The 23,967-nt window shown below is 44.6% G+C and overlaps 1 protein-coding gene across 1 annotated transcript in view; it reads left to right on the top strand.

The window, feature by feature from the left end:
• The window catches only part of cep192 (centrosomal protein 192), a 63,957-nt gene that overhangs the window by 25,968 nt on the left and 14,022 nt on the right, over window positions 1-23,967 (top strand). The window contains exons 21-34 of the mRNA XM_062991460.1: window positions 2,181-2,337; window positions 4,530-5,205; window positions 5,301-5,449; window positions 8,353-8,583; window positions 8,679-8,804; window positions 9,575-9,709; window positions 9,986-10,049; window positions 10,267-10,406; window positions 10,736-10,828; window positions 12,010-12,128; window positions 12,213-12,398; window positions 14,980-15,070; window positions 20,761-20,940; window positions 23,695-23,955. Of these exons, the coding sequence (XP_062847530.1) occupies window positions 2,181-2,337; window positions 4,530-5,205; window positions 5,301-5,449; window positions 8,353-8,583; window positions 8,679-8,804; window positions 9,575-9,709; window positions 9,986-10,049; window positions 10,267-10,406; window positions 10,736-10,828; window positions 12,010-12,128; window positions 12,213-12,398; window positions 14,980-15,070; window positions 20,761-20,940; window positions 23,695-23,955 (2,608 nt within the window). The remainder of the gene's footprint in view (window positions 1-2,180; window positions 2,338-4,529; window positions 5,206-5,300; window positions 5,450-8,352; window positions 8,584-8,678; window positions 8,805-9,574; window positions 9,710-9,985; window positions 10,050-10,266; window positions 10,407-10,735; window positions 10,829-12,009; window positions 12,129-12,212; window positions 12,399-14,979; window positions 15,071-20,760; window positions 20,941-23,694; window positions 23,956-23,967) is intronic.

Raw genomic sequence — 23,967 nt, 5'->3', positions numbered from 1 at the left:
GCTACAGTGGAGCAGCTCACAGCCGAAATGAACCATGGGCTGACCAGACGTGTGTCTGAAACAGTGATACTCAACCTTTTTTCAGTCACGGCACCCTTTAAAAGTATTCAAAATCTCGAGTCACCCCAGTCTAAAATGTATTAAAAAACTTGCACTCTGCATCCCTCGGACTGCTAACACACAAAAACACTACAGGGAAGAGACGTACTGTGGTTGTACTGCATTAAGCTTCAGAACGATCCTCTTATTTCTCAATTATTTGTCATTATACCACTAGCACTGCTCATTGTCTGCATGGTTTGCTCGGTTACGGCTCTCAAGCTTAAACTCAAAAGAAGCTTTACTGGCATGACAAATAAGGACATTCGTGTTGCCAAAGCTCAGTTACAGAGAAATAAAAAAAAGAACAAATCAAAACCGTTACATGTGCAAAAATATAAAATAGAGTAAAATATTAATAATACAGTGCAAAATAATAACAATAAAAATTACAATATTTACATTAATGAGGTAATGAGCTCTCTCTCTGCGTGTGTGTGTGTGTGTGTCGCTTGCTCTCTCCGCGATACTGAAAGTGATTTGAATTTCGACAATAAACAGCTCTTATTTATTATGACTGATTGATTCCCTCTACTGATGGAAGCGGACTGGTTGAATTACAGCCGATAAGAACAGCACAGAAATATAAATATATATTATAACGGCTCTCGGAGGCACGACTCGGTTCCTTTTGTTCATTTTAAAGAGCCGTTCAATAGAATCGGATCGTTCGCGAACGACCCATCACTATAGGCGACGCACGCAACCCGCGTTGACGTTGTAGCATGGGGAAAGGGGCGTGTGAGACAAATTTTGATGGTCTACATTATCATGATAAGACTTTTTATTTTATTTTAAATTGATTTCATAATATCAGTAACGTCGGAATAGTTTTGACGGCACCCCTGACGAGGCCAGACGGCACCCCGGTTGAGAAAGGCTGGTCTAAAACAACAGTTTGGTGAACTCCACTGCGTATGAGGCTCTGAAGAAGACGGATGGTCACTGCACCTCGGCAGAAAAGGCATCGGATATCGGATTTGAACCTCAGATGATTGGCCAAGGGTTTTCTTATCCAATGAGTCACGTTTTCTGCCTAATCTAACGGATAGACGTTGGCGCGTCAGACGAGAAACATCAGAGAACAAAATCCTGCAACCACTGCTGGAAGGACGCAAGCTGGTGGTGGCAGCGTTATGGTCTGGAAAATGTTTTTGTGGCATCCATGTGGGAAGGGCACTCTCAACCGATCTGGGTATGAATCCGTCCTTGCAGATCACGTACACCCATACGTGCTGATCATCTTCCCTGGGGCGGATGGGATCTTCCAGCAAGACAATGAGACACGTCACACATTGGTTGGCTACACTAGAATGGACAGTCGACTAAATCAAACCATCCTCACAAGATGCCGAATCGGACACACTAAGCTAACGCACAAGCATCTCCTCACTAGGGAAGATGCCCCAACCTGCCATCGATATAAAGAGAGACTAACAATCAAACACATACTGATAGACTGCAAAACACTAAACTCAGGAAGACAGAGTTTTTTAATGAAAACGAGACACGAAATGTGCTTAAATCTACAGCATAATTAATTTTTTAACATATTTAAATCTAAAACATCTTTTATAATTCGTTTTAAATGACACAAAGTGAAGAAGCAACTTGCGTACCGCCGTATAAATGACCCCAGCGTGTCGGTACGGCGGTACGGCGCTAAAACCAATTAATCAGTCAATCCCACATTGGTTGGAAGAGCATGACCAAGACTTCCAAGTACTACCAGACTTGAACCTAATTGAGCATCTGTTGGATCACCTCGATGGTCATGTTGGCTCTATGGATCCTCTTCCACGCCCCCTCCAGCAGCTGTGGGATGCACTGCAGTCAGCATGGCTCCAGATACCTTATTGAGTCGCTCCCAGCCCGTCTAGCTGCTGTCTGTGCTGCACATGCTGGTTACTCTGGATATTAGCTGGTGGTCATAATAATGTGACTCGACTGTGTAAATAATAATAGTAATGATTATTTTTACAAACTTGTCCATAAAAAATATATAGACGCTCTTTAGAGTTTATTGCTCGTATTTGCATGCTTTACATTATGTATTAATTCTTGATATTTTTTCCCAACAGGGACTCGTCGCCTTCATCTACTGGTGGTGCTGGTGAGAGGAGTCCGGGAGCTGAACCCCTCTCCCCACAGTCGCACTGTTCCAGTCCGTCTATCAGCAGACTCACGTACCTGTCTATAAATGAAAACACGGTCCTGCCCACTCCTGATCATCGTAAGGTTAGTGACACCAAGAGCGTAATCTTAATGTATATAAATATTCAGATGTGTGTGAAATTAAAAATATTACTGTTAATAAACGTACTCCACTCCCAGTACCAGCGCCTCCTTCCCAGTAGATTCGATCCTCCTCAATGCTCAATTCATGACTCCAGCTATTAGTAAGGCAGCCGATTGTTCATTCCAGAGCTTGATAAACTATATTTAACTGATCATGCTTATTACAAATACACAGCTAAGTTCCAGAATAGTTGGGGTGGAGGATGATTTTTAACATTAAAAAATCTAATGTTAAGCCTGAGGGACACTCCAAAAAATAGAACAGGACAGTGTTTGTGGATCCTGTACTACATTAGCGTTTCCTTAAACAGCACTTAATCATAGCCATTTATTTATTTATATTAGGGTTGTCGAAGTTAACGCGATAATAACGCATTAACGCAATCTCAATTTAACGCGATTATAAAAAATAGTGCCGTTAACGCAAATTCTAGTTCATGTTGAGACTTGACTGGTAGAACAAACGTTTGAATGTCGGACTTGCCACCGTTTTTCATTTGCGGTTTGTTAACGTAATGTTACCGAGCGTGGTAGTGTCGTAGTAATGCACTTGCATAATAAAGAAGCTGCCAGTCCTCCATTCACGTAACGCTAGGACGGACACTTAAAAATCCTCCTTTTGGAGTGAACTGGTTTCATTTTTGATCAATATTATTTACCATTGGCTCAGGTACATGTCGAAACAAATGCTTTGTATTTCATTGGTTTAACAGCCTCATTTCACTGCTTACAGCGCTACCACTGGCCAATCGGAGAAGGTCCGCCCTCTAAATGCTAGTCTGTGATTGGGTGGTTGAATTTCGCCCGCCCTCTCTGTTTTGTAAACACCGCGCTACCTGAGTCAATCACTCAGCTCTCATGATCAGGAACGCGGTGAAAATGCCAAAAAGTAAACTTTTGAGGCAGCGATGAACGGACCTAAATATGAAAAGACACAACATTTAGTGAGTAAAACAGTCATTTGTTATATAATTCTTGCTTAAATTGGTCAAAAACTCTGTTATATGGGTTCTGGATTCATTCTGTGTGTTGCAGTAGCATGTCCCCCTGTTCCTAATAAGATGTCCGGCTTTTTGGGGTGTAATGTCCTCCTTTTTGTTACTATGAATCTGGCCACCCTAGTCTAAACACACTCAGTTCATGTAGAAACGTCCATTAAACCACTGGATAGTATTACTGCCTAGTATGTGAGTGAATAAAACAGTTTTCTCTTGTCCCAGCAGTTTTTAACATCAGTACATTTAGCATAAAATGTGTTCACCATTTGAACTGTAACATTTCACTTAAAAATCCTTGTTTTCTATAACATTTACACAGATTTTTTTTAATGCGATTAATCGCGATTAACTATATGAAATTCTGAGATTAATCGCGATTAAAATTTTTAATCGTTTGACAGCCCTAATTTATATACAAGTATCTTTAAATATCTTTATCCCTATACTCTTGAAGCTTTAGAAGAAGAAGAAGGTCTTTATTCGTCATATATACCGATACACGCGTTCTTTCTTCGCATATCCCAGCTTGTTTGGAAGCCGGGGTCAGAGCGCAGGGTCGGCCAACGTACGCCGCCCCTGCAGCAGACGGGGTTAAGGGCTCAACAGTGGCTGCATGGCAGAGCTGGGATTTGAACTCTCAACCTTTCATTTGATAGCCCAAGGCTCTAACCACTAGGCCACCACTGTCCCTTAACTGCTGTGACCTCCCAAGTGGGAAAATAAAAGGCTATCTCATCATATGTGGCTGTTGGAGGACCTACTGGTAACATACAGATACCAAAGGACACCTTCGGATATCGTGTAGGGCGGCACGGTGTCCTCCCACAGTCCAAAGACGTGCAAGTGAGGTGAATTAGAGACACTAAATTGTCCATGACTGTGTTTGATATAATCTTTACAATGAGTCAACGTTGGCAAGCCTGCAATATTATAAGTAGTTATGGCTGTCGCAGGACCTACTGGTAACATCCAGATACCAGGTCACCTTTAGATATCATGTAATGTTCACGGTCAAGTGGGTCAGAGCAGTTTTTTGTAGGGAGCATAATGAGCACATAGTTATAATGTTTTGCGCATAAACTATATTAAAGTACGTGTATTGGTTTATAACCGTGTGTTGAACTGTCTTCTCAGAACAATAACTCCATGTCTCTGAGCACCACCATCATCAGAGCTAGTCCCACCCCACCGGTGGAACCTCCCGACTCGGGCGAGCTTCTCGGTCACGGTGGAGACTCGCGTCCTCGCGCCAAAGCACCCGATTCCACTCGCGAGACTTCAGGAGTCGGCTCACCTGTCCAGAGCAAATACGACCACCATAAAGACTTCAGGAGTCGCCAGTCTGAGCCTCAGCTCGGTCTGTACACCCGGGTGGATTCCGGCTACTCCAGCAACCTTAACATCCACCATCAGTCCGGAGGGGCGACCGATCGGGACACCAACGCGGCGCCCGACGTCTCTGGAGCGGGCGGTGAAGCTTTCTCCGGGCCGCACTACGCTCTTCATCCTCCGTACAAACCCGAGCGCCTGCCGTACGCCTCGGCTTCGGGCTACGGCTGCCGGAATGCTTTGCCGGACGTACCCGCCGGTGTGGCGGCTCTTCTGTCCGGGCGGTCGCTCTTGAACACCCAGCTCCCCCCGCAGTACGTTACCTCCGAAGGAGCGCTGCAGGCGTCCGGTTATCATCTAGCGCCTCTCGCTGGAGCGTTCGGTCTTCCAACCGCGACTAACCTAACGTCTGGCTACGTGAGTGCTCATCACTACCCCCTGAGCAAACCCTTCGGTGTAGGGGCGTGGCCCGATCTCAGAAGTGAGTACGGTATTGACGTTATTATCGAGGTTGAACGTGTGCCCCCCCCCCCTGTAGACGGTTCCATCAGGATACGTGTCGTTTTATGCTTTTAGCCCAAGTGGTCGTCCCGGACGAGCTCAAGTTTCCTGGTTCCTGTTGTGTCGGTATCGCCTGCCAGACGTCCCTCAGCATCTTTAACCCCTCCGAGCGCTGGCAGCAGGTCGCCATGTCTGTCGTGAATCTGTCCATCGACGGAGAGAAGGTTCGAACCTTATACGCTTCACATCGCTGACTTTAACTAACCATAGTTAGTAGTTTTTAATAATAATAATAATATTACAGCGGTGCCTTGAAACTGGACGTTAGTCGGTTCTGCGAGTGGCGTCGAGCTTTAAAGACGTCGAGTTTCAAGGTATTTTTTTCCCCATAAGGATGTTTGGGAAACCTGTTAATGCGTCCATGGTCCAGTAGAACTGCAGATCCACCGATCAGCCATAACATTAAAACCACCTCCTTGTTTCTACACTCACTGTCCATTTGATCAGCTCCACTTACCATATACAGTGTATCACAAAAGTGAGTACACCCCTCACATTTCTGCAAATATTTTATTATATCTTTTCATGGGACAACACTATAGACATGAAACTTGGATATAACTTAGAGTAGTCAGTGTACAGCTTGTATAGCAGTGTAGATTTACTGTCTTCTGAAAATAACTCAACACACAGCCATTAATGTCTAAATAGCTGCAACATAAGTGAGTACACCCCACAGTGAACATGTCCAAATTGTGCCCAAAGTGTCAATATTTTGTGTGACCACCATTATTATCCAGCACTGCCTTAACCCTCCTGGGCATGGAATTCACCAGAGCTGCACAGGTTGCTACTGGAATCCTCTTCCACTCCTCCATGATGACATCACGGAGCTGGTGGATGTTAGACACCTTGAACTCCTCCACCTTCCACTTGAGGATGCGCCACAGGTGCTCAATTGGGTTTAGTCCATCACCTTTACCTTCAGCTTCCTCAGCAAGGCAGTTGTCATCTTGGAGGTTGTGTTTGGGGTCATTATCCTGTTGGAAAACTGCCATGAGGCCCAGTTTTCGAAGGGAGGGGATCATGCTCTGTTTCAGAATGTCACAGTACATGTTGGAATTCATGTTTCCCTCAATGAACTGCAGCTCCCCAGTGCCAGCAACACTCATGCAGCCCAAGACCATGATGCTACCACCACCATGCTTGACTGTAGGCAAGATACAGTTGTCTTGGTACTTCTCACCAGGGTGCCACCACACATGCTGGACACCATCTGAGCCAAACAAGTTTATCTTGGTCTCGTCAGACCACAGGGCATTCCAGTAATCCATGTTCTTGGACTGCTTGTCTTCAGCAAACTGTTTGCTGGCTTTCTTGTGCGTCAGCTTCCTTCTGGGATGACGACCATGCAGACCGAGTTGATGCAGTGTGCGGCGTATGGTCTGAGCACTGACAGGCTGACCTCCCACGTCTTCAACCTCTGCAGCAATGCTGGCAGCACTCATGTGTCTATTTTTTAAAGCCCAACCTCTGGATATGACGCCGAACACGTGGACTCAACTTCTTTGGTCGACCCTGGCGAAGCCTGTTCCGAGTGGAACCTGTCCTGGAAAACCGCTGTATGACCTTGGCCACCATGCTGTAGCTCAGTTTCAGGGTGTTAGAAATCTTCTTATAGCCCAGGCCATCTTTGTGGAGAGCAACAATTCTATTTCTCACATCCTCAGAGAGTTCTTTGCCATGAGGTGCCATGTTGAATATCCAGTGGCCAGTATGAGAGAATTGTACCCAAAACACCAAATTTAACAGCCCTGCTCCCCATTTACACCTGGGACCTTGACACATGACACCAGGGAGGGACAACGACACATTTGGGCACAATTTGGACATGTTCACTGTGGGGTGTACTCACTTATGTTGCCAGCTATTTAGACATTAATGGCTGTGTGTTGAGTTATTTTCAGAAGACAGTAAATCTACACTGCTATACAAGCTGTCCACTGACTACTCTAAGTTATATCCAAGTTTCATGTCTATAGTGTTGTCCCATGAAGAGATATAATGAAATATTTGCAGAAATGTGAGGGGTGTACTCACTTTTGTGATACACTGTAGAAGCACTTTGTAGTTCTACAATTACTGACTGTAGTCCATCTGTTTCTCTGCATGCTTTCATGCTGTTCTTCAATGGTCAGGACCCCCACAGGACCACCACAGAGCAGGTATTTTTTAGGTGGTGGATGATTCTCAGCACTGCAGTGACACTGACATGGTGGTGGTGTGTTAGTGTGTGTTGTGCTCGTATGAGTGGATCAGACACAGCAGCGCTGCTGGAGTTTTTAAATACCGTGTCCACTCACTGTCCACTCTATTAGACACTCCAGCTAGTCGGTCCACCTTGTAGATGTAAAGTCAGAGACGATCGCTCATCTATTGCTGCTGTTTGAGTCGGTCATCTTCTAGACCTTCATCAGTGGTCACAGGACTCTGTTGGCTGAATATTGTTGGTTGGTGGACTGTTCTCAGTCCAGCAGTGACAGCGAGGTGTTTAAAAACTCCAGCAGCGCTGCTGTGTCTGATCCACTCATACCAGCACAACACACACTAACACACCACCACCATGTCAGTGTCACTGCAGTGCTGAGAATGATCCACCACCTAAATAATACCTGCTCTGTGGGGGTCCTGTGGTGGTCCTGACCATTGAAGAACAGGGTGAAAGGGGGGTAACAAAGCATGCAGAGAAACAGATGGACTACAGTCAGTAATTGTAGAACTACAAAGTGCTTCCAAAATGGACAATGTGTGTAGAAACAGGGAGGTGGTTTTAATGTTATAGCTGATCCGTGTATTTTAGTCTCATGTAAAATAATGGGGTTGTTTTTGATACTTATACACTGAAAATAACAGAAATATAATATAAACACAAGTTCATTTTGTGTTTGTGTCTATTATAAGTCTATCTATTGATAATATATGCAATATTCTATCAGCTGACTGCGTGCCTACTCAGACACATGATTGGCTGTGTGTCTAAGTGACGGGGGATAATGGAGATCAGTGCGCGATCTCTCTGTGCAGGTAAAAATAAGCGCTTGGGTTGGTGACTATCTTTTTTTACTAGGTGGACTCGCTACCCTACCAGTGGCTGATCGTGAAGCACAAGACCATTATCGGACCCAAGAGCACCGAGGAGCAGAAGGTGCTGCTGATCGCCCCCAGGGCCGGCCTGTACCAGTGCACCCTCAGCGTCTCGTCCTGGCCCGCCTCTGCCGAGAGCGAGACGGTGGCGCAGGCCGAAGCCTTCGCCAAAAAAGTGGTGCTGATTGCCGTGGCTGAGAACCCTGCTATAGAGGTGAGGGTGTAGTGCACATTCATTTAAAAAAAGGGGGAGAGGAAAGGGCGTGTCGACATCATTGTATAAGGTGTTTTTGTACGTCTTGTTCACAGGTGGACGTTGGTAAGACGGGGTGTCTGGATTTCGGAGACTTGGCAGGTGGCGGCGTGAAGTCGTTACCGCTCAAGCTGGTGAACAGAACTCGTGCCACGGTGCCCATTCGTTTAGTCATCAGCGCGGTCAGTGATCTTTTATTGTCCATTTAAGAATGAATGATTATTGTTTTGTTTACCAGCTCTTTTAGACTAGTATTATAGGAAGCCAAGTTGTTTAGTATTTCATTAAAAATTCATGTAAAACACATCCGAAACACATAAAAAAAGGTCATTGGTACTGTTGATGCTACTGATGTGCGTTTACACTGATGTGACCGACAGTAACTTTTTTTTTTTTAGGGCTGTCGCGATTGGTCGTCATTTACGTTCATATTTTAAACCGATTTTATTGTTTATTTTTGCATTTTCTTCTTTTTCTCCCAATGTAGCGTAGTCGATCTGTCTTCCGCTGCTGGGGATCCCCCGATTGTGTTTGAGGAGGGTATATCGCTACTCGCGCCTCCTCCGACGCGTACGCAGTCCTAGCGGACCCCTTCTCTTCGCTCCGTGCTTTCTGCACAGGCGTCTCGCGCCACTAACCAGGGTCCTTGCCCAGTGTTAGAAGTCCCCCACCCACTTACTCCGGTCATCCTTGCCCGGCAGACACGGTGGCTAGTTATTGTCTGCTGCTGAAACTGCCGATGGTGACCGGAGATTCGAACTGAGGTGTTCTGAACCTCGCGCTGGTGTGCTACAGATGCATCATTTTAAAAACTGTTTATTAATGTTCATTTTTATTCCTATAACAAATGGCGTCAATCGTATTTGGCTGTAGTTAAGTTAGATTCTTCAATAGTGCATAGTCATTAATGGTCCCTCTAATGTTTTTTTTTTCTTTCTTTTTTTTCCCCCAGAATGCCTCAGCCTGGCATTGTTTCACCTTTTCTAAAAGTCCCGTGGCTCTGACGGGCGACGGCTCTCTCCATTCCGGCGGGAACCTGCCCTCCGTTTCGGTCATCAACCACGTCATGCATTCCAGCTGCGGAGACGTGAGTGACGAACCAAGTGGTTTAAAGCATGCAGTTGCTATATGATGTATTTCTCCCTGATTAAAAGAGGGCAGGGCTCGCTCACGGGTGAAGTACAGGACTATTAATCAGAAGGTTTCTTGTACAAGCCCTACCATTGGCAAATTGCCGCTGTTGGACCCCTGAGCAAGACCTGTGGTCCTTAATTTCTTGCACTGTGAATGATGAAACGTATTTATATATTTTTTTTATTTAAAAAAAACAACCTTTCTGCCGTTATACCACGTTGCTTTACAGAATCCAGACAGCTTCATGGTGTGGGTTCTCTATAACGCGCCTCAGAGATTCAACACCAACTCAGGTACACTGGTTTGATAACATTAAATGATGTGCGTTTCTTAATACGGTCAATCCAGCGTTACATTAATATGTGTAAATTTTTTATGACTGATTGATTAAAAAAAAAAGACAAGAAATAATAAACAGAATAAAACACAACCCAGATTATGCTATAAATGACTAAATAAAATTGTATGGCTGCGTTTATGCCTTTAGTTCATGCTGCTTTTGTGTCGCAGTTGATTTGGGGCCGGCGGATGAATTCGGCGCTCGTGTGGATATCGAGGTGGACAGTCCCGGCCCCAGTCGCGTCATCCAGAGTGTTGGTCTGAGAGCCAGGTCCGGAACCGCCAGAGTCCACGCGCCCAAGGACATGCAGGCAAGAAGCAGTCCCTGTAACAGCTTTGTTTCTCCAGTATTTCCATTTAATTGTTGTGTACTAGATCTTTCCTCGAGGACTCTCTGCTTTAGAGTAGCTTATAAACGCGAGATCTTGCGCCACTTACACATCTCACGGCTTTCAAAGCGGATAGTCGGATTTCCGTACTGTTCACACTACACGACTTTCTCTCTCGTACTCGGGAATCTTTAAGCCGTTGTGGTTTGCACACTACAATTACTGATTGATCATTAGCGTACTCATTTACCGTACTGGTTATGATCCGGGACTCTGTCCCATGGCTAACCGTATCCTGTTGTCATTTACAGACACTTTGTTTCCGATCTGCACCGGGTCAATCAGCCAGCCAGACTTTGCCGTTGAAGAATGCCGGCAACATTGATGTCCACCTTAAACTAAAGGTATCGTTTCTTTACTACTTTACTACTACTCTTTATTTATTTATTTATTTATTTATGGAAAGCCACTTTATTAAGTCAACATCCATCTAGTTATCGGTCCTCAGAATACAGCAGGTTATATCTATATATAAATATATATCTATATCATCTATATATATATATATATATATATATATATTTATCTATTTATTTATTTATTAGGGCTGTGACGCGATTAAAATTTGTAATCGAGATTAGTCATGATTAAAGAACCAAGTTAATCGCGTGCAAAAATAACCAAGCACAATTTGAACACATTTTTATTGCAAGAACGTTTACCAATAAAAAATTAATACAATTATGATGAAATTATTAAATCTAAATTATTTTTAACAAGACAGCCAATGCCAGTTATTTAAAATGACACATCTGTTCACATTATCTGGTAAAAGTTCATAATCCTGCCACTGAAAACATTTCTAGATACCAGTGGAGTAAGTAGGAGCTCATGGGCCCCAGTGCAAAAAAAAAAAATTTGGGCCCCCTCAACAAATTGCATCTGCTGATAGCTGATCAGAATGAATTAAAAGTCAGAAGTTAGAATTCAAGTCCAAATTCCTGCCTCTGGTATTTTTTAATGCACAGTTTTAGTTATTTTAATTTTAGTTGTTTAATCGCGATAAAAATTTTAACGCGTTAATTAACGCAATTATTGACAGCCCTAATATATATATGCTATAAATGTCAGTTTCTATTCTAAATCCATCCAATTATGTAATTAAAACATTTAATTGCTTTGTAAAATTCATAATGGATAAAATGCATCAAACGACAATTGACTAATAAGTTGAATTACTCCACTAAATATTCCTAATGAAGGATTGGTAAAGATGTGAGTGTTTTGTATCACTATATTTCACAAAATTGATATAAACACCCATGCGAAACAACACATGGGTCACTGGTAGATGATAGGCATTTCGGATGGCTCATTAAAAGGTCCTCTGGTGCATGCGGTACATGAATAATCCACCTGCGGGGTGTATCTAGAAGACACGTATCTAACTGTATACATCAGGTTTTTTGGGGGAAACAATACACCTACTGGTAATGTAGAGGTCTCTAAAGCTCACGTATCACATATGATACGCCTGGCGTATGAGTGTTTGTAGTAAATGAGGCGAGTGTGGATACTTTCTCAGAGTACCGACGGTGACGACGGCTTTACTGTGAAACCAGACGAGCTCCTCTTGCGAACTGGAGAAGAACAAAGCGTGGGGGTCACTTTCACCCCCCAGGGCTGCCGGACGCAGGGGAAGAGGTCGCCGTTACGTTTCTCATGTCGCTTTCTCATTTATTGTACAATTTTGTACTAACTTGCGTCTTTTACGTCTTGTTCTTATAGTCTGTTGACCATCCTGGTGCTGCCCAGTGGTCCCCAGTATGAGGTCGTCCTGCAGGGAGACGTGGTCCAGGACGGTCGTGGACATGTCTCGTCTGCGCCGGGTGCAGCGCCCCATAGCGATGTTCCACCCATCCTCTCCAACAAGCAGTTCATGGCCTGGGGAGGAGTCACTCTAGGCAGGGCTGTGTAAGTGCCTCAGCAGTGCAGTCATGCACACCCATAGCACTGTTCCTAAATCCAGAAATCAGAGGTTCTCCGCCAAAAAGGTCAGTCCCGTTCTGGCCCCATGATCTCGCTGGTCTGGAACTGACGAACCTGAGACGCACGGGGTTCACAGAGAAAACAAATGCATCACTTGTGATTCCGTCCTTACGAGAAATACAAGATTTGTACTGTACACAACACTGAAAAACTCAATTCTGGACAGTTACGTGTTGTTTATCTAGTGCAGGGGTGGGCAAACCTTTCGGCTCAAGGGCCACACTGGGTTTTAAAAACTGACAGATGGGCCGGGTGGGGGTTTGGGACTAATATAAATTCACATTCAAACCTTAATTTTAATGATTAAAGGATTTTTAATGTATTTTTATTATTAAAATAAAAACCAGACAGCAGCAGCAGCCATATACGCAAAAGGATATACAAACAAAGACTAACTACCCCAACAATACTCAATTTACAGTGCAGAAGCCCACGCCATACCTATGGCATTAAAATATGCAGAAAAAGAACAAAAGCACAAAATACTAATTTGCACAGATTCTAAATCATGCCTCAAAGCTCTACGATCATACACATCAGACCGTCCTGTCATTAGTAACATACAGTGGACAATCAGCATTTTAACAGAGCAAGAATATGACATACAACTATGCTGGGTACCAGGACACAGTGGAATTACAGGAAATGAAAAAGCAGATCACGTAGCTAGAGGAAAAACAAGACAAAATACAACGAACATCAAAATCCCATCAACCGACTTAAAAGCATCAATAAATCTCTACATCAAAGGAAAATGGCAAAATGAATGGAATACCCACCCAAACGTTAATGCCACGCCAATAATTCACCAGGGACGACGCATAGACCAGGTCATATACACGAGGTGCCGAATCGGCCACTCCAGAATAACCCACCAACACCTGATAAAAGGAGAAAAAACCCCAACTTGTGAAACCTGCCAAACACCTGTATCAATAAAACACATCTGGATAGAATGCCCAAAATACACTAAAGAAAGAGAACAAGCGCACATGCCAGAAACTATCAAAGAGACTCTCACACAAGACAACACGAGAAGACTTTTAACCTACCTTGCAACCATACAAATAAAAATGAACATATAATATGGACCAAAATATGAAGACACATACATAATACCTATTACTGCCATTAAATGACACCAATGTGTTAAACATGGCGTTAAAACTTAAATAAATAAATAAATTATCTTCGTTTCTACTTGGTGTATCGCCGTCTAAACAAAGTTTGTGGTCATAAGTTAGTGGTAGCCTAGTGGGTAGAGCTTTGGGCTGTCAACCGGAAGATTGGCGGTTCAAATCCAGGCTCTGCTATGCGGCCACTGTTGGGTCCTTGAGCAAGGCCCTTAACCCTGTCTGCTCCAGGGGCGCCGTACGATGGCTGACCCTGCGCTCTGACCCCAGCTTTTGTACTGTACATCTGTATATGTATCCAGTAATCCCTCCTCGATCGCGGGGCTGCGTTCCAGAACCCTACGCGAAAGGTGAAAATCCGCGAAGTAAAAACCATGTGTTTATATATTTTAAGCCCTTATAAACCCTTCCACACTCTTATAAACATTTCCCGCACAGTTATACAGCATAAGGCGGAATCTAACGCTTCTCTCCTTCGCTGAGCCAATCGGCACCCAGGATACTTAACCGCGTGCTCCGATTGGGTAGCTTCTCAGCCATCCGCCAAGAGCGTCCCGTGTATGAAATCGACCGGGCAAACCAACTGAGGAAGCGTGTATCAGAAATAAAGAGACTCCTTGTCCGCAGAAATCCGCGAACCAGCGAAAAATCCACGATTTATATTTACGTAGACATGCTTGCATATAAAATCCGCGATCGAGCGGAGCCGCGAAAGTCGAAGCGCGATATAGCGAGGGATTACTGTATTCCCCCCCCCCCCCCCCCCCCGTTCTTAAAGATTCACTAGTTCGTAGGAACCGGCACCGCAACTCTCCATGCGCTATACGGATCTCCGTATGAACCTGCCTGCTGCAGGTGAAAAAAAGAAAAAGCGCTCGCACTTAACGCGTGTTGGAGGGGGCGAATAGTATTTGGCCATTAGTCATGACCATGCTCGGTCAGGAGGTCGGCAGCAGTAGAGCAATATGATCAGGTGAATGGGTACAACTAGATCGGGAGGAAAAATACTACCCTGGTACACCCCCAGCCCCTTGTTAGAGCCAAACTTCTTGTGTTATGTCAGCAAGAAAGGCCGTGTTTCCTTTGGCATGTCACACATGCGTGCTAGCTGTATTAAACTACAGTGAACAATGCTACAATAAAAATGCTAGTAAACGTCAGGTGTCACTAACCTATAAACATGAGTTGAAAAGCTCTGGAATTTTAACTGGAATGGTACACAGTTTGGTTTCACTATATAAATGCTCTCAGATATTGATGATGGTGAGTGTGTGCGCGTGTACTGCCGGTATTTCCTTTCTGTATTGGAGGAATACAGACATAATGATGCGTGTGAAATTATACAATTTGTATAAATGTGTGTTGTGTTCTAGGCAGCAGAAGCTGATCTTGAGGAACAATTCTACATCTACATCACAGCAGCTGCGTCTTCTCATTAGAGGTCAGGACCAGGACTGCTTCCAGGTTAGTCACACGTGTTTAGATAGAACTTGATAAACAGCGTGTGTGAGTATCGTACGAATTAAAGCTTTGATTATGATGTTAGTGTGATCAGCTTAGTATCCAGAACCCAGAAGTAGCTCGATTTAACCGGCCTCCATTCAACAGATTACCGATTTAACCGGCCTCCATTCAACAGATTACCGATTTAACCGGCCTCCATTCAACAGATTACCGATTTAACCGGCCTCCATTCAACAGATTACCGATTTAACCGGCCTCCATTCAACAGATTACCGATTTAACCGGCCTCCATTCAACAGATTACCGATTTAACCGGCCGCCATTCAACAGATTACCGATTTAACCGGCCTCCATTCAACAGATTACCGATTTAACCGGCCGCCATTCAACAGATTACCGATTTAACCGGCCTCCATTCAACAGATTACCGATTTAACCGGCCTCCATTCAACAGATTACCGATTTAACCGGCCGCCATTCAACAGATTACCGATTTAACCGGCCGCCATTCAACAGATTACCGATTTGACCGGCCGCCATTCAACAGATTACCGATTTAACCGGCCTCCATTCAACAGATTACCGATTTAACCGGCCTCCATTCAACAGATTACCGATTTAACCGGCCTCCATTCAACTGATTACCGATTTAACCGGCCTCCATTCAACTGATTACCGATTTAACCGGCCTCCATTCAACTGATTACCGATTTAACCGGCCTCCATTCAACAGATTACCGATTTAACCGGCCGCCATTCAACAGATTACCGATTTAACCGGCCGCCATTCAACAGATTACCGATTTAACCGGCCGCCATTCAACAGATTACCGATTTAACCGGCCGCCATTCAACAGATTACCGATTTAACCGGCCGCCATTCAACAGATTACCGATTTAACCGGCCTCCATTCAACAGATTACCGATTTAACCGGCCTCCATTCAACAGATTACCGATTTAACCGGCCTCCATTCAACAGATTACCGATTTAACCGGCCTCCATTCAACAGATTACCGATTTAACCGGCCGCCATTCAACAGATTACCGATTTAACCGGCCTCCATTCAACAGATTACCGATTTAACCGGCCTCCATTCAACAGATTACCGATTTAACCGGCCGCCATTCAACAGATTACCGATTTAACCGGCCTCCATTCAACAGATTACCGATTTAACCGGCCTCCATTCAACTGATTACCGATTTAACCGGCCTCCATTCAACTGATTACCGATTTAACCGGCCTCCATTCAACTGATTACCGATTTAACCGGCCTCCATTCAATTTAACGGTCTGGAAAGCTGAATGTCCAGTCCGATTGTTTAAAATTCCCGTGAGACACGTACTAAGACCAGTAGTTCTTAGGGGAGAGGCGCATGCGCGAGAGCAGCGTGCAGCCCGTTACAGTTGCTCATTGTTTACAGTCGCTATTACTTTATTATCTCTATTTATACCTAATTTAAGTTTTTATACTTTTAGTTAGTAACTTTGTGAAGCTGTGCCCTCTCGAATCATGCTAGTAGAGAGAGTTTTGGTTTATTTTTTCGTTGTGAAAATACTTTTTTCACTAACTGCGGCGCAGAAGCATGTCCGTTTCGCATACAGCCGCGAACAGCTGATCGCGATGAAGCCGGCCGGCATAGCGGACATTACAACAAACATCCCGGCAGAATTATGGAGACGAACACACAGGGGATGCAGAGGAGGAATGAACCAACGCACAGCTAAAGCGAGAGCGAGACGACGGCGAATTATGGAGAAAAAAGCATATAAACCGCGCGTCCCCTCCGTTGTTATGGGCAACGTGAGATCACTCGTGAATAAAATGGATGAACTTACAGCACTAACCAGGAGTCAACGGGAGTACCGGGAATGTAGTTTAATGTGCTTTACGGAGACATGGCTACACCAGGACATTCCGGATAACATCGTTTACATCGATGGTTTTCAGACTGTTCGTGCTGACCGGTGCAGCGCGGCGAGCGAGAAAAGAAAAGGTGGGGGTCTCGCCGTCCTTATTAATAACCGCTGGTGTCACCCTGGTCATATAACCATCAAGGAACAAATCTGTTGCCCCGATTTTGAACTGCTTGCTGTAGGACTCAGACCATATTATTTACCGAGGGAGTTCTCGCACGTCATAATGGTGGCTGTTTATATTCCCCCCTCGGCAAACCCGACATCAGCCTGTGACGCTATACATTCATCTATAGCACGTCTCCAAACCCAACACCCGAATGCCTTCATAGCCATTTCAGGTGACTTTAACCACGTCACTATGACGAAGGCACTACCACACTTTACTCAGTATGTGGACTGTTCCACCAGAGAGGAGCGAACACTGGATCTGCTGTACTGCAATGTTAAAGATGCATACAGCTGCTCCCCCCTCCCCCCTCTGGGTAGATCTGACCACAACCTGGTACATCTCAGCCCCTGTTATGTGCCCATTATTAAGAGCCGACCTGTGACCACACGGACAGTGAGGAGATGGTCAGAGGGGACTCATGAGGTACTGCAGGACTGTTTTGAGACCACAGACTGGCAGGCACTCTGTGAGCCGCACGGAGAGGACATCGACGGGCTCAATGAGTGCATAACAGACTACATAAATTTCTGTGTGGACTCCATTGTCCCAACCAGGACTGTAAAGTGTTACCCAAACAACAAACCATGGGTAACGAAGGACATTAAATCCCTCCTTAACGACAAGAAGAGGGCATTTAGAACTGGAGACAAAGAGGAGGTGAGAACGATCCAGGGGAAGCTAAAGACCACAATCAGAGAGGGTAAAGACAATTACAAGAGAAAGCTGGAGTGTAAACTACAGCAGAACAACATGAGAGAGGTTTGGAGTGGAATGAGGACCATCACTGGTTTCAGGTCCAACGACAGCAGAGAAGTAGAGGGCAGTGAAGAAAGGGCCAACGAACTAAATCTGTTCTTTAACAGGTTTGACACTGCAGGCCCTGCCCTCCCCCGTCCCGACTCCACTGCTATCTGTCCCCTGCAGCCCACCCCACTCACCCTCCCTCCAATCCTTGATTGTCTACCCCCCTCCTGTGATAGCCCAGCTCACACCTCCAACCCCCTATCACAAATCTCCCCTACTGTGTACATCACTGCTGACCAGGTGAGGAGACAGCTTAATAGACTCCACACAAACAAGGCTGCTGGCCCCGATGGGGTCCCCCCCAGGGTCCTTAAAGCCTGCGCCACCCAGCTGTGTGGAGTCCTGCAGTATGTCTTCAACATGAGCCTGAGTCTCCAGCGTGTCCCCGTGTTGTGGAAAACGTCCTGCATCGTTCCTATTCCGAAGACGCCGCGCCCTAGTGACGTCAAGGACTACAGACCAGTAGCACTGACGTCCCACATCATGAAGACCATGGAGAGGCTAGTCCTGGACCAGCTCCGACCCATAGTCCAGCCACTTCTAGACCCACTCCAGTTCGCCTACCTGCCACGTCTGGGAGTTGAGGACGCCATCATCTACCTGCTTGACCGAGTCTATACTCACCTGGACAAGCAAGCCAGCACGGTGAGGATCATGTTTTTTGACTTCTCCAGTGCATTCAACACAATTCATCCGGCTCTTCTGGGTGAGAAGCTGACAGCGATGCAGGTGGACACCCCCCTCGTGTCCTGGATTACAGACTACCTGACCGGCAGACCTCAGTACGTGCGCCTGCAGCACGGTGTGTCGGACAGAGTGATCAGCAACACCGGAACACCACAGGGAACTGTTCTCTCTCCCTTCCTCTTCACCCTCTACACCACGGACTTCAGCTATCGGACTGAGACCTGCCACCTTCAGAAATTTTCTGATGACTCAGCGATAGTTGGATGTATCAGCAAGGGTGATGAGGACGAGTACAGGGCTACGGTGAAGGACTTTGTCACATGGTGCGAGCTGAACCATCTACAGCTTAATGTGACAAAGACAAAAGAGCTGGTTGTGGACATGAGAAGAAAAAAGGCACCGGTGACCCCTGTGTCCATCAATGGGGTCAGTGTGGACACTGTTGAGGACTACAAATACCTGGGAGTGTACATAGACAATAAACTGGACTGGAGTAAAAACATGGAAACCCTCTACAGGAAGGGCCAAAGTCGTCTCTACTTTTTGAGACGGCTAAGGTCTTTCAACATCTGCAGGACTATGCTAAAGATCTTTTATGAGTCTGTGGTGGCGAGTGCTATCCTTTATGCAGTTGCATGCTGGGGCAGCAGGCTGAAGGTGGCAGATGCCAACAGACTGAACAAACTGATCCGTAAGGCCAGTGATGTGGTGGGTGTGGAGCTGGACTCGCTGACGACAGTGTCAGAGAGGAGGATGCTGTCTAAGCTGAAGTCCATTATGGACAATACCTCTCACCCGCTGTACAACACACTGGAAAGACGCAGAAGCACGTTCAGTCAAAGACTCATTCCACCCAAAAGCACCACGGAGCGCCACAGGAGGTCATTCCTACCTGTGGCCATCAAACTTTACAACTCCTCACTTAAGTAATAGACCTTACAATACGTGCAATATGATAGTTGTATCATAAATAGTGCAATATATGTCACCACTGCATCTGCCACTTTATTTTAAGAGCGTTTTAAGTGTATTTTAAGAGCGTTTTGCCACTTTATTTTAAGAGCGTTTTTACTTTACTTTACTTTTTAATATATTCTTACCTTTTAATATTCTTAATACATATATACAATCTGAGCAACTGTAACATCTGAAATTTCCCCTCGGGGATCAATAAAGTATTCTGATTCTGATTCTGAGTTCATTATTTATCTGCTCGCCGGCGCACGTCTCTCTGTTTACACGAGTACAGGAGGTCCTCGACCTACGTCGGAGATCCGTTCCTACGGACGCGACGTAACGCGATTTTCGCCGTAAGTCGGAACCCATCTACATAAGCATCTACGTCACTCACATAGAGCACATACACAGTACAGTAATGAAGTGAAACAGCCAAAAAAAAAAAAATAATAATTTGCTCCGCTCGCCAGCTAGTTTCCGTGCGAACTTAGTTTTTATGTCTCAAACGGCGTACATCGGAACGCCGGAACAAGACTTTCTTAATAAATTTATAGGAGATGGCAACGTAACCACGAAACGCCGTATGTCGAGTCCGCCGTAACTCGAGGACTTACTGTAATAGGCCTTTGGTCGGGAGGCTCTCTTCGTTCTCGCCTTTTTCTCTGTGTTTTATGCTTCATTTTTGAAAGTTTTAGTGCTTAGTTCTGGCTTTTAAAGATGAGGGAAGCGGTAAGCGAAAGAGGTAGTGTCTAGGTATTGCTGAAAACTGTGAAGGTAGACAGTAAGTGATATACGTAGATCTAAAAAAAAAAAAAAGGAATATTTACAGGTTTTACATGACATTTACATTTCTATTAATGTCGTTTATTTTAATGTTGATATGTGCATGTTTAGCACTTCTTTGGCCCTTTATGTGTGTTCGTATATTTTTGCTTCCCCTAAAAATAAACCAAGGACAATCTCATTTTACAGACCGATGCTCGCCCCTACTTTAGTCCGTTAAATCGAGTTTCCTCTGTATTTATTCATTCCTACAGCAGCTGAATCTGTTTGTCAGAGCAAACTCATATCCTATATTCTCTCACTTTGGCTTTTTAGGACAGGAATTTAAGAAATAAAAATCACATTTGTTTGGGGTTTTTCTTTTAGCTGCAGAGTTCTTTCGGACCCGATGAGCGCCTGACCCGGAGCAGGGAGCTGTTGATCAAACCCAAGGAGGACGTAGCCGTTCATCTTCTGTTCGCCCCGACCCGCGTCGCTGCCATGCTGGCCAAGCTGGAGATCAAACAGTCTGCCGTGCGACCTTCTCAACCCGGAGTCAAATTCACTGTACGTGATTCTTTCAATGGTTCCATCTTTCTTAGACTTGAGCCTTCACTTTTATGCATTTATATATAAATCGTATCCACTGCTTACCTGAGCTTCTCTTCTTCAAATTGAGACCAAATCTATACCCGTGTGTTGTTCCATTAGGGATAAAATCCACCTTTTCTAAATGGTTTCCTTCATGTTTCCAGAAAGCTGAAAGTGGTAATTCGTTAACTAATGCCAAGTTCACTCTACACGACACTGGAGTCTTTTAAGTCGTTCGGTTTTCACACCACATGACTGACCGGCGATAGTCGCGATAGCCGAGTGGATTTGGCAACACGACCAGCAGGGATCGTCTGTTTTGTTCTGTAGTGAGGGCGTGAGCATGAGTATTATGGTTTGGTGTGGACGATGAGGTCAAAAATAGTGTAAAGCTTGTGTGTGTGCTGATGTATTCTGATAGAAACTATATTATGCCCCCGTTTCATGTTTTACACTCCTCCCCTGGGTTTCCAAACCTCTTATACTGCGTTCTCATTGGCTGTAGTTCGACACCGCACTCGCTGCCAGTCGACCGACTGATTCAGATATTTAACATGCTAGATATTTTACTTCAGCCTGAGAGTGATCTGCGAGCCGCTCGGATCGAGTTGTCGAGCAGTTCACACATGGCGGTCGAGAGCCGAGTTTCCATCGCCGAGCGAATGCCGGTTTGCCTCCGAGCTGCCACATCTAGAGCCGATCATGTAGTGTGAACTAGGCATAAGCTGTCACTTATACCTCTTCAACCAATAGAGAGAGAGTTTTTCATTGCCAGCTCATCCGAATGACGCACATAACAACTGAAATTCCGCCCAAAAGCTGAATTCGGAAGCTCTGATTGGTTTATACGGCTGAATCTTCGAAACACATGAGCACTGATTCATGGAGTTGTTTAAGCACAAAACCGTGATAAAATAGAGTGAGCGAAACGAATGATTCTTTACCGTAGATAAGAGCACAGCTCCCTGATTCGATTCCAGTGAATCATTCGTTTGAAGAGTCGTTCTCTGACTTGTTTTTAATGCTCATGCGTAAAAGAGAGCGTGCTGCGCAGCACTTCTGTGCTCCGTTTTAAACGTTCTCAAATGGTAATCTGTGTATTCTCGGCCTCCTCTGCGTACTCGATATACAGAATATGGTCAATTTCAACATTGTGTAAAAAGTAGGGCTGTCAAACGATTTATTATTAATTTTTTAAGAGGAGGTGGTTTTAATGTTATGGCTGATCGGTGTACATACACTAACATACACAAAAACTCATTCACAATCAACACAGTCTTGTTCCCTGGGTTCTGACAACTCACACTAGTGACTATGTTACTTGCATCTTTGCACAATATTGGATTGTTTTTGCACCTTATTCTCACCTTATTCTACCTGCTGCTATATAAACCCTACGCTGCTAACTGGATATCAGAATACGTTTTTATTAGGGCTGTCGAAGTTAACGCGATAATAATAACGCGTTCAAGTGTTGCCAGATTGGGCGGTTATCCACCAAATTGGGTTGGAAAACAATTTAATAGCATTTAAATAACACTTCTGTTTAAAAGAAAATATTAAGTTTTAAGAAGCACCAGCATTATAGAAGGATATTAAAAGTAAAGTCAATTTTCAATGCTGATTTGGCTTAATAGTGTTGGTCAGTCTGTATCATATTCTTAAAATGATAAAGTATTGCAAAGGAATATCTTTGAAATTCTTCCTCATAATGTTAAGGTTGCTATATTTTGGTTTTTCACTTGTCAGGGAAAATGAAGAGAGAAAAAAGCTTATTATTATCATGAGTGTGATATATATCATTTATGTGATCTGCGTATCACGTTACCACTGTGTGTTGTACGTCACTGAGCCGATATGTGTATCAGGTGAGCAGCGGGTAACGGCGTGTTATGTTTAAGTCTGATGCTCCAAGTTGTGGATTAAGCAATAAAGACAAACACGTCCTCCACATAACTAGTGTCATTTGTATTTCGTGGTTGAGAGCAAAACATAACAATGCGGGTCTTCGTGATGTAATTCTACATGGCACTCACTGCCTGATTGGGGAAAATATTTTCCTGTATAGAATTTGTGTTAACGGCACTTTGTTTCTTAACTTCGACAGCCCTAGTAAAAAGTAATATCGAATATATAAATGTTTGCGATATACCGCACAGCCCTAGCTCTGCTATACCGCCCTCAAACCCTGTCTGCTCCAGGGGAGCCGTACAATATCTGACCCTGTGCTGTAACCCCAACTTCCAAAAAAGGATATGGGATATGCCGAAAAATAATTTATTGGTACTGTACACGTGTATGTGTATATATGCCAAATAAAGGAATTCATTCATACTCTTTGGTAACCACTTTATTCTAACCCGTTTTAAAATGAGTACAGTTTTTTTTATGCCCTGTGATGGACCCCTGCCTGCTCTAAATGATTATCTAAAATAGATTGCAACCTCAAACTTACTTACTTTGACTTTTATTTAATTGCAGACAGGATGAAGCTGAGATATATTTCATGTTCTGTCTGGTCAACTTCATTTCTGCATTTCATTTTGTCCCGTTCTTCCTGCAAACACGTCTTTGAGGTGTAAAACACGACAGGGTTCAAAGTTCTCCACACGTTTTCTATTATTAACAGGTCAGGACTGCAGGCAGGGCCAGTCCAGCGCTCGTACTCTCTTCTTCCGCTGCTAATTCCTTGCCTTTCGTGTGTTTTTTTTTTATTTATTATTATCTTAGATTCCGCTTTCTGGCTACGGTGGGACGAGCAACATAATCCTGGAGGACCTGAGGAAGCGCTCCGAAGGTTACGTGGCCACCTTGAGCGGAATCCAGGCCGGCAGAGTCAGCAAGCTGTGCGTGTGCGTGAGGAACACGGGTTCCCGAGCCGCGTTTATCCGAGCCGTGCCGTACGGCGACCTGGAGAAGCGGACGCTCGTGGACTCGGCGGTTATCAGCCTGTCGCCGTCACAGTTCGTACTGAAGGAAAGGACTCAGGAGGTGAGGTGACCT

Source organism: Trichomycterus rosablanca, chromosome 3, assembly GCF_030014385.1.
Source record: "Trichomycterus rosablanca isolate fTriRos1 chromosome 3, fTriRos1.hap1, whole genome shotgun sequence".
NCBI lineage: Eukaryota > Metazoa > Chordata > Actinopteri > Siluriformes > Trichomycteridae > Trichomycterus > Trichomycterus rosablanca.
This window is presented reverse-complemented; position numbering and strand designations above follow the sequence as displayed.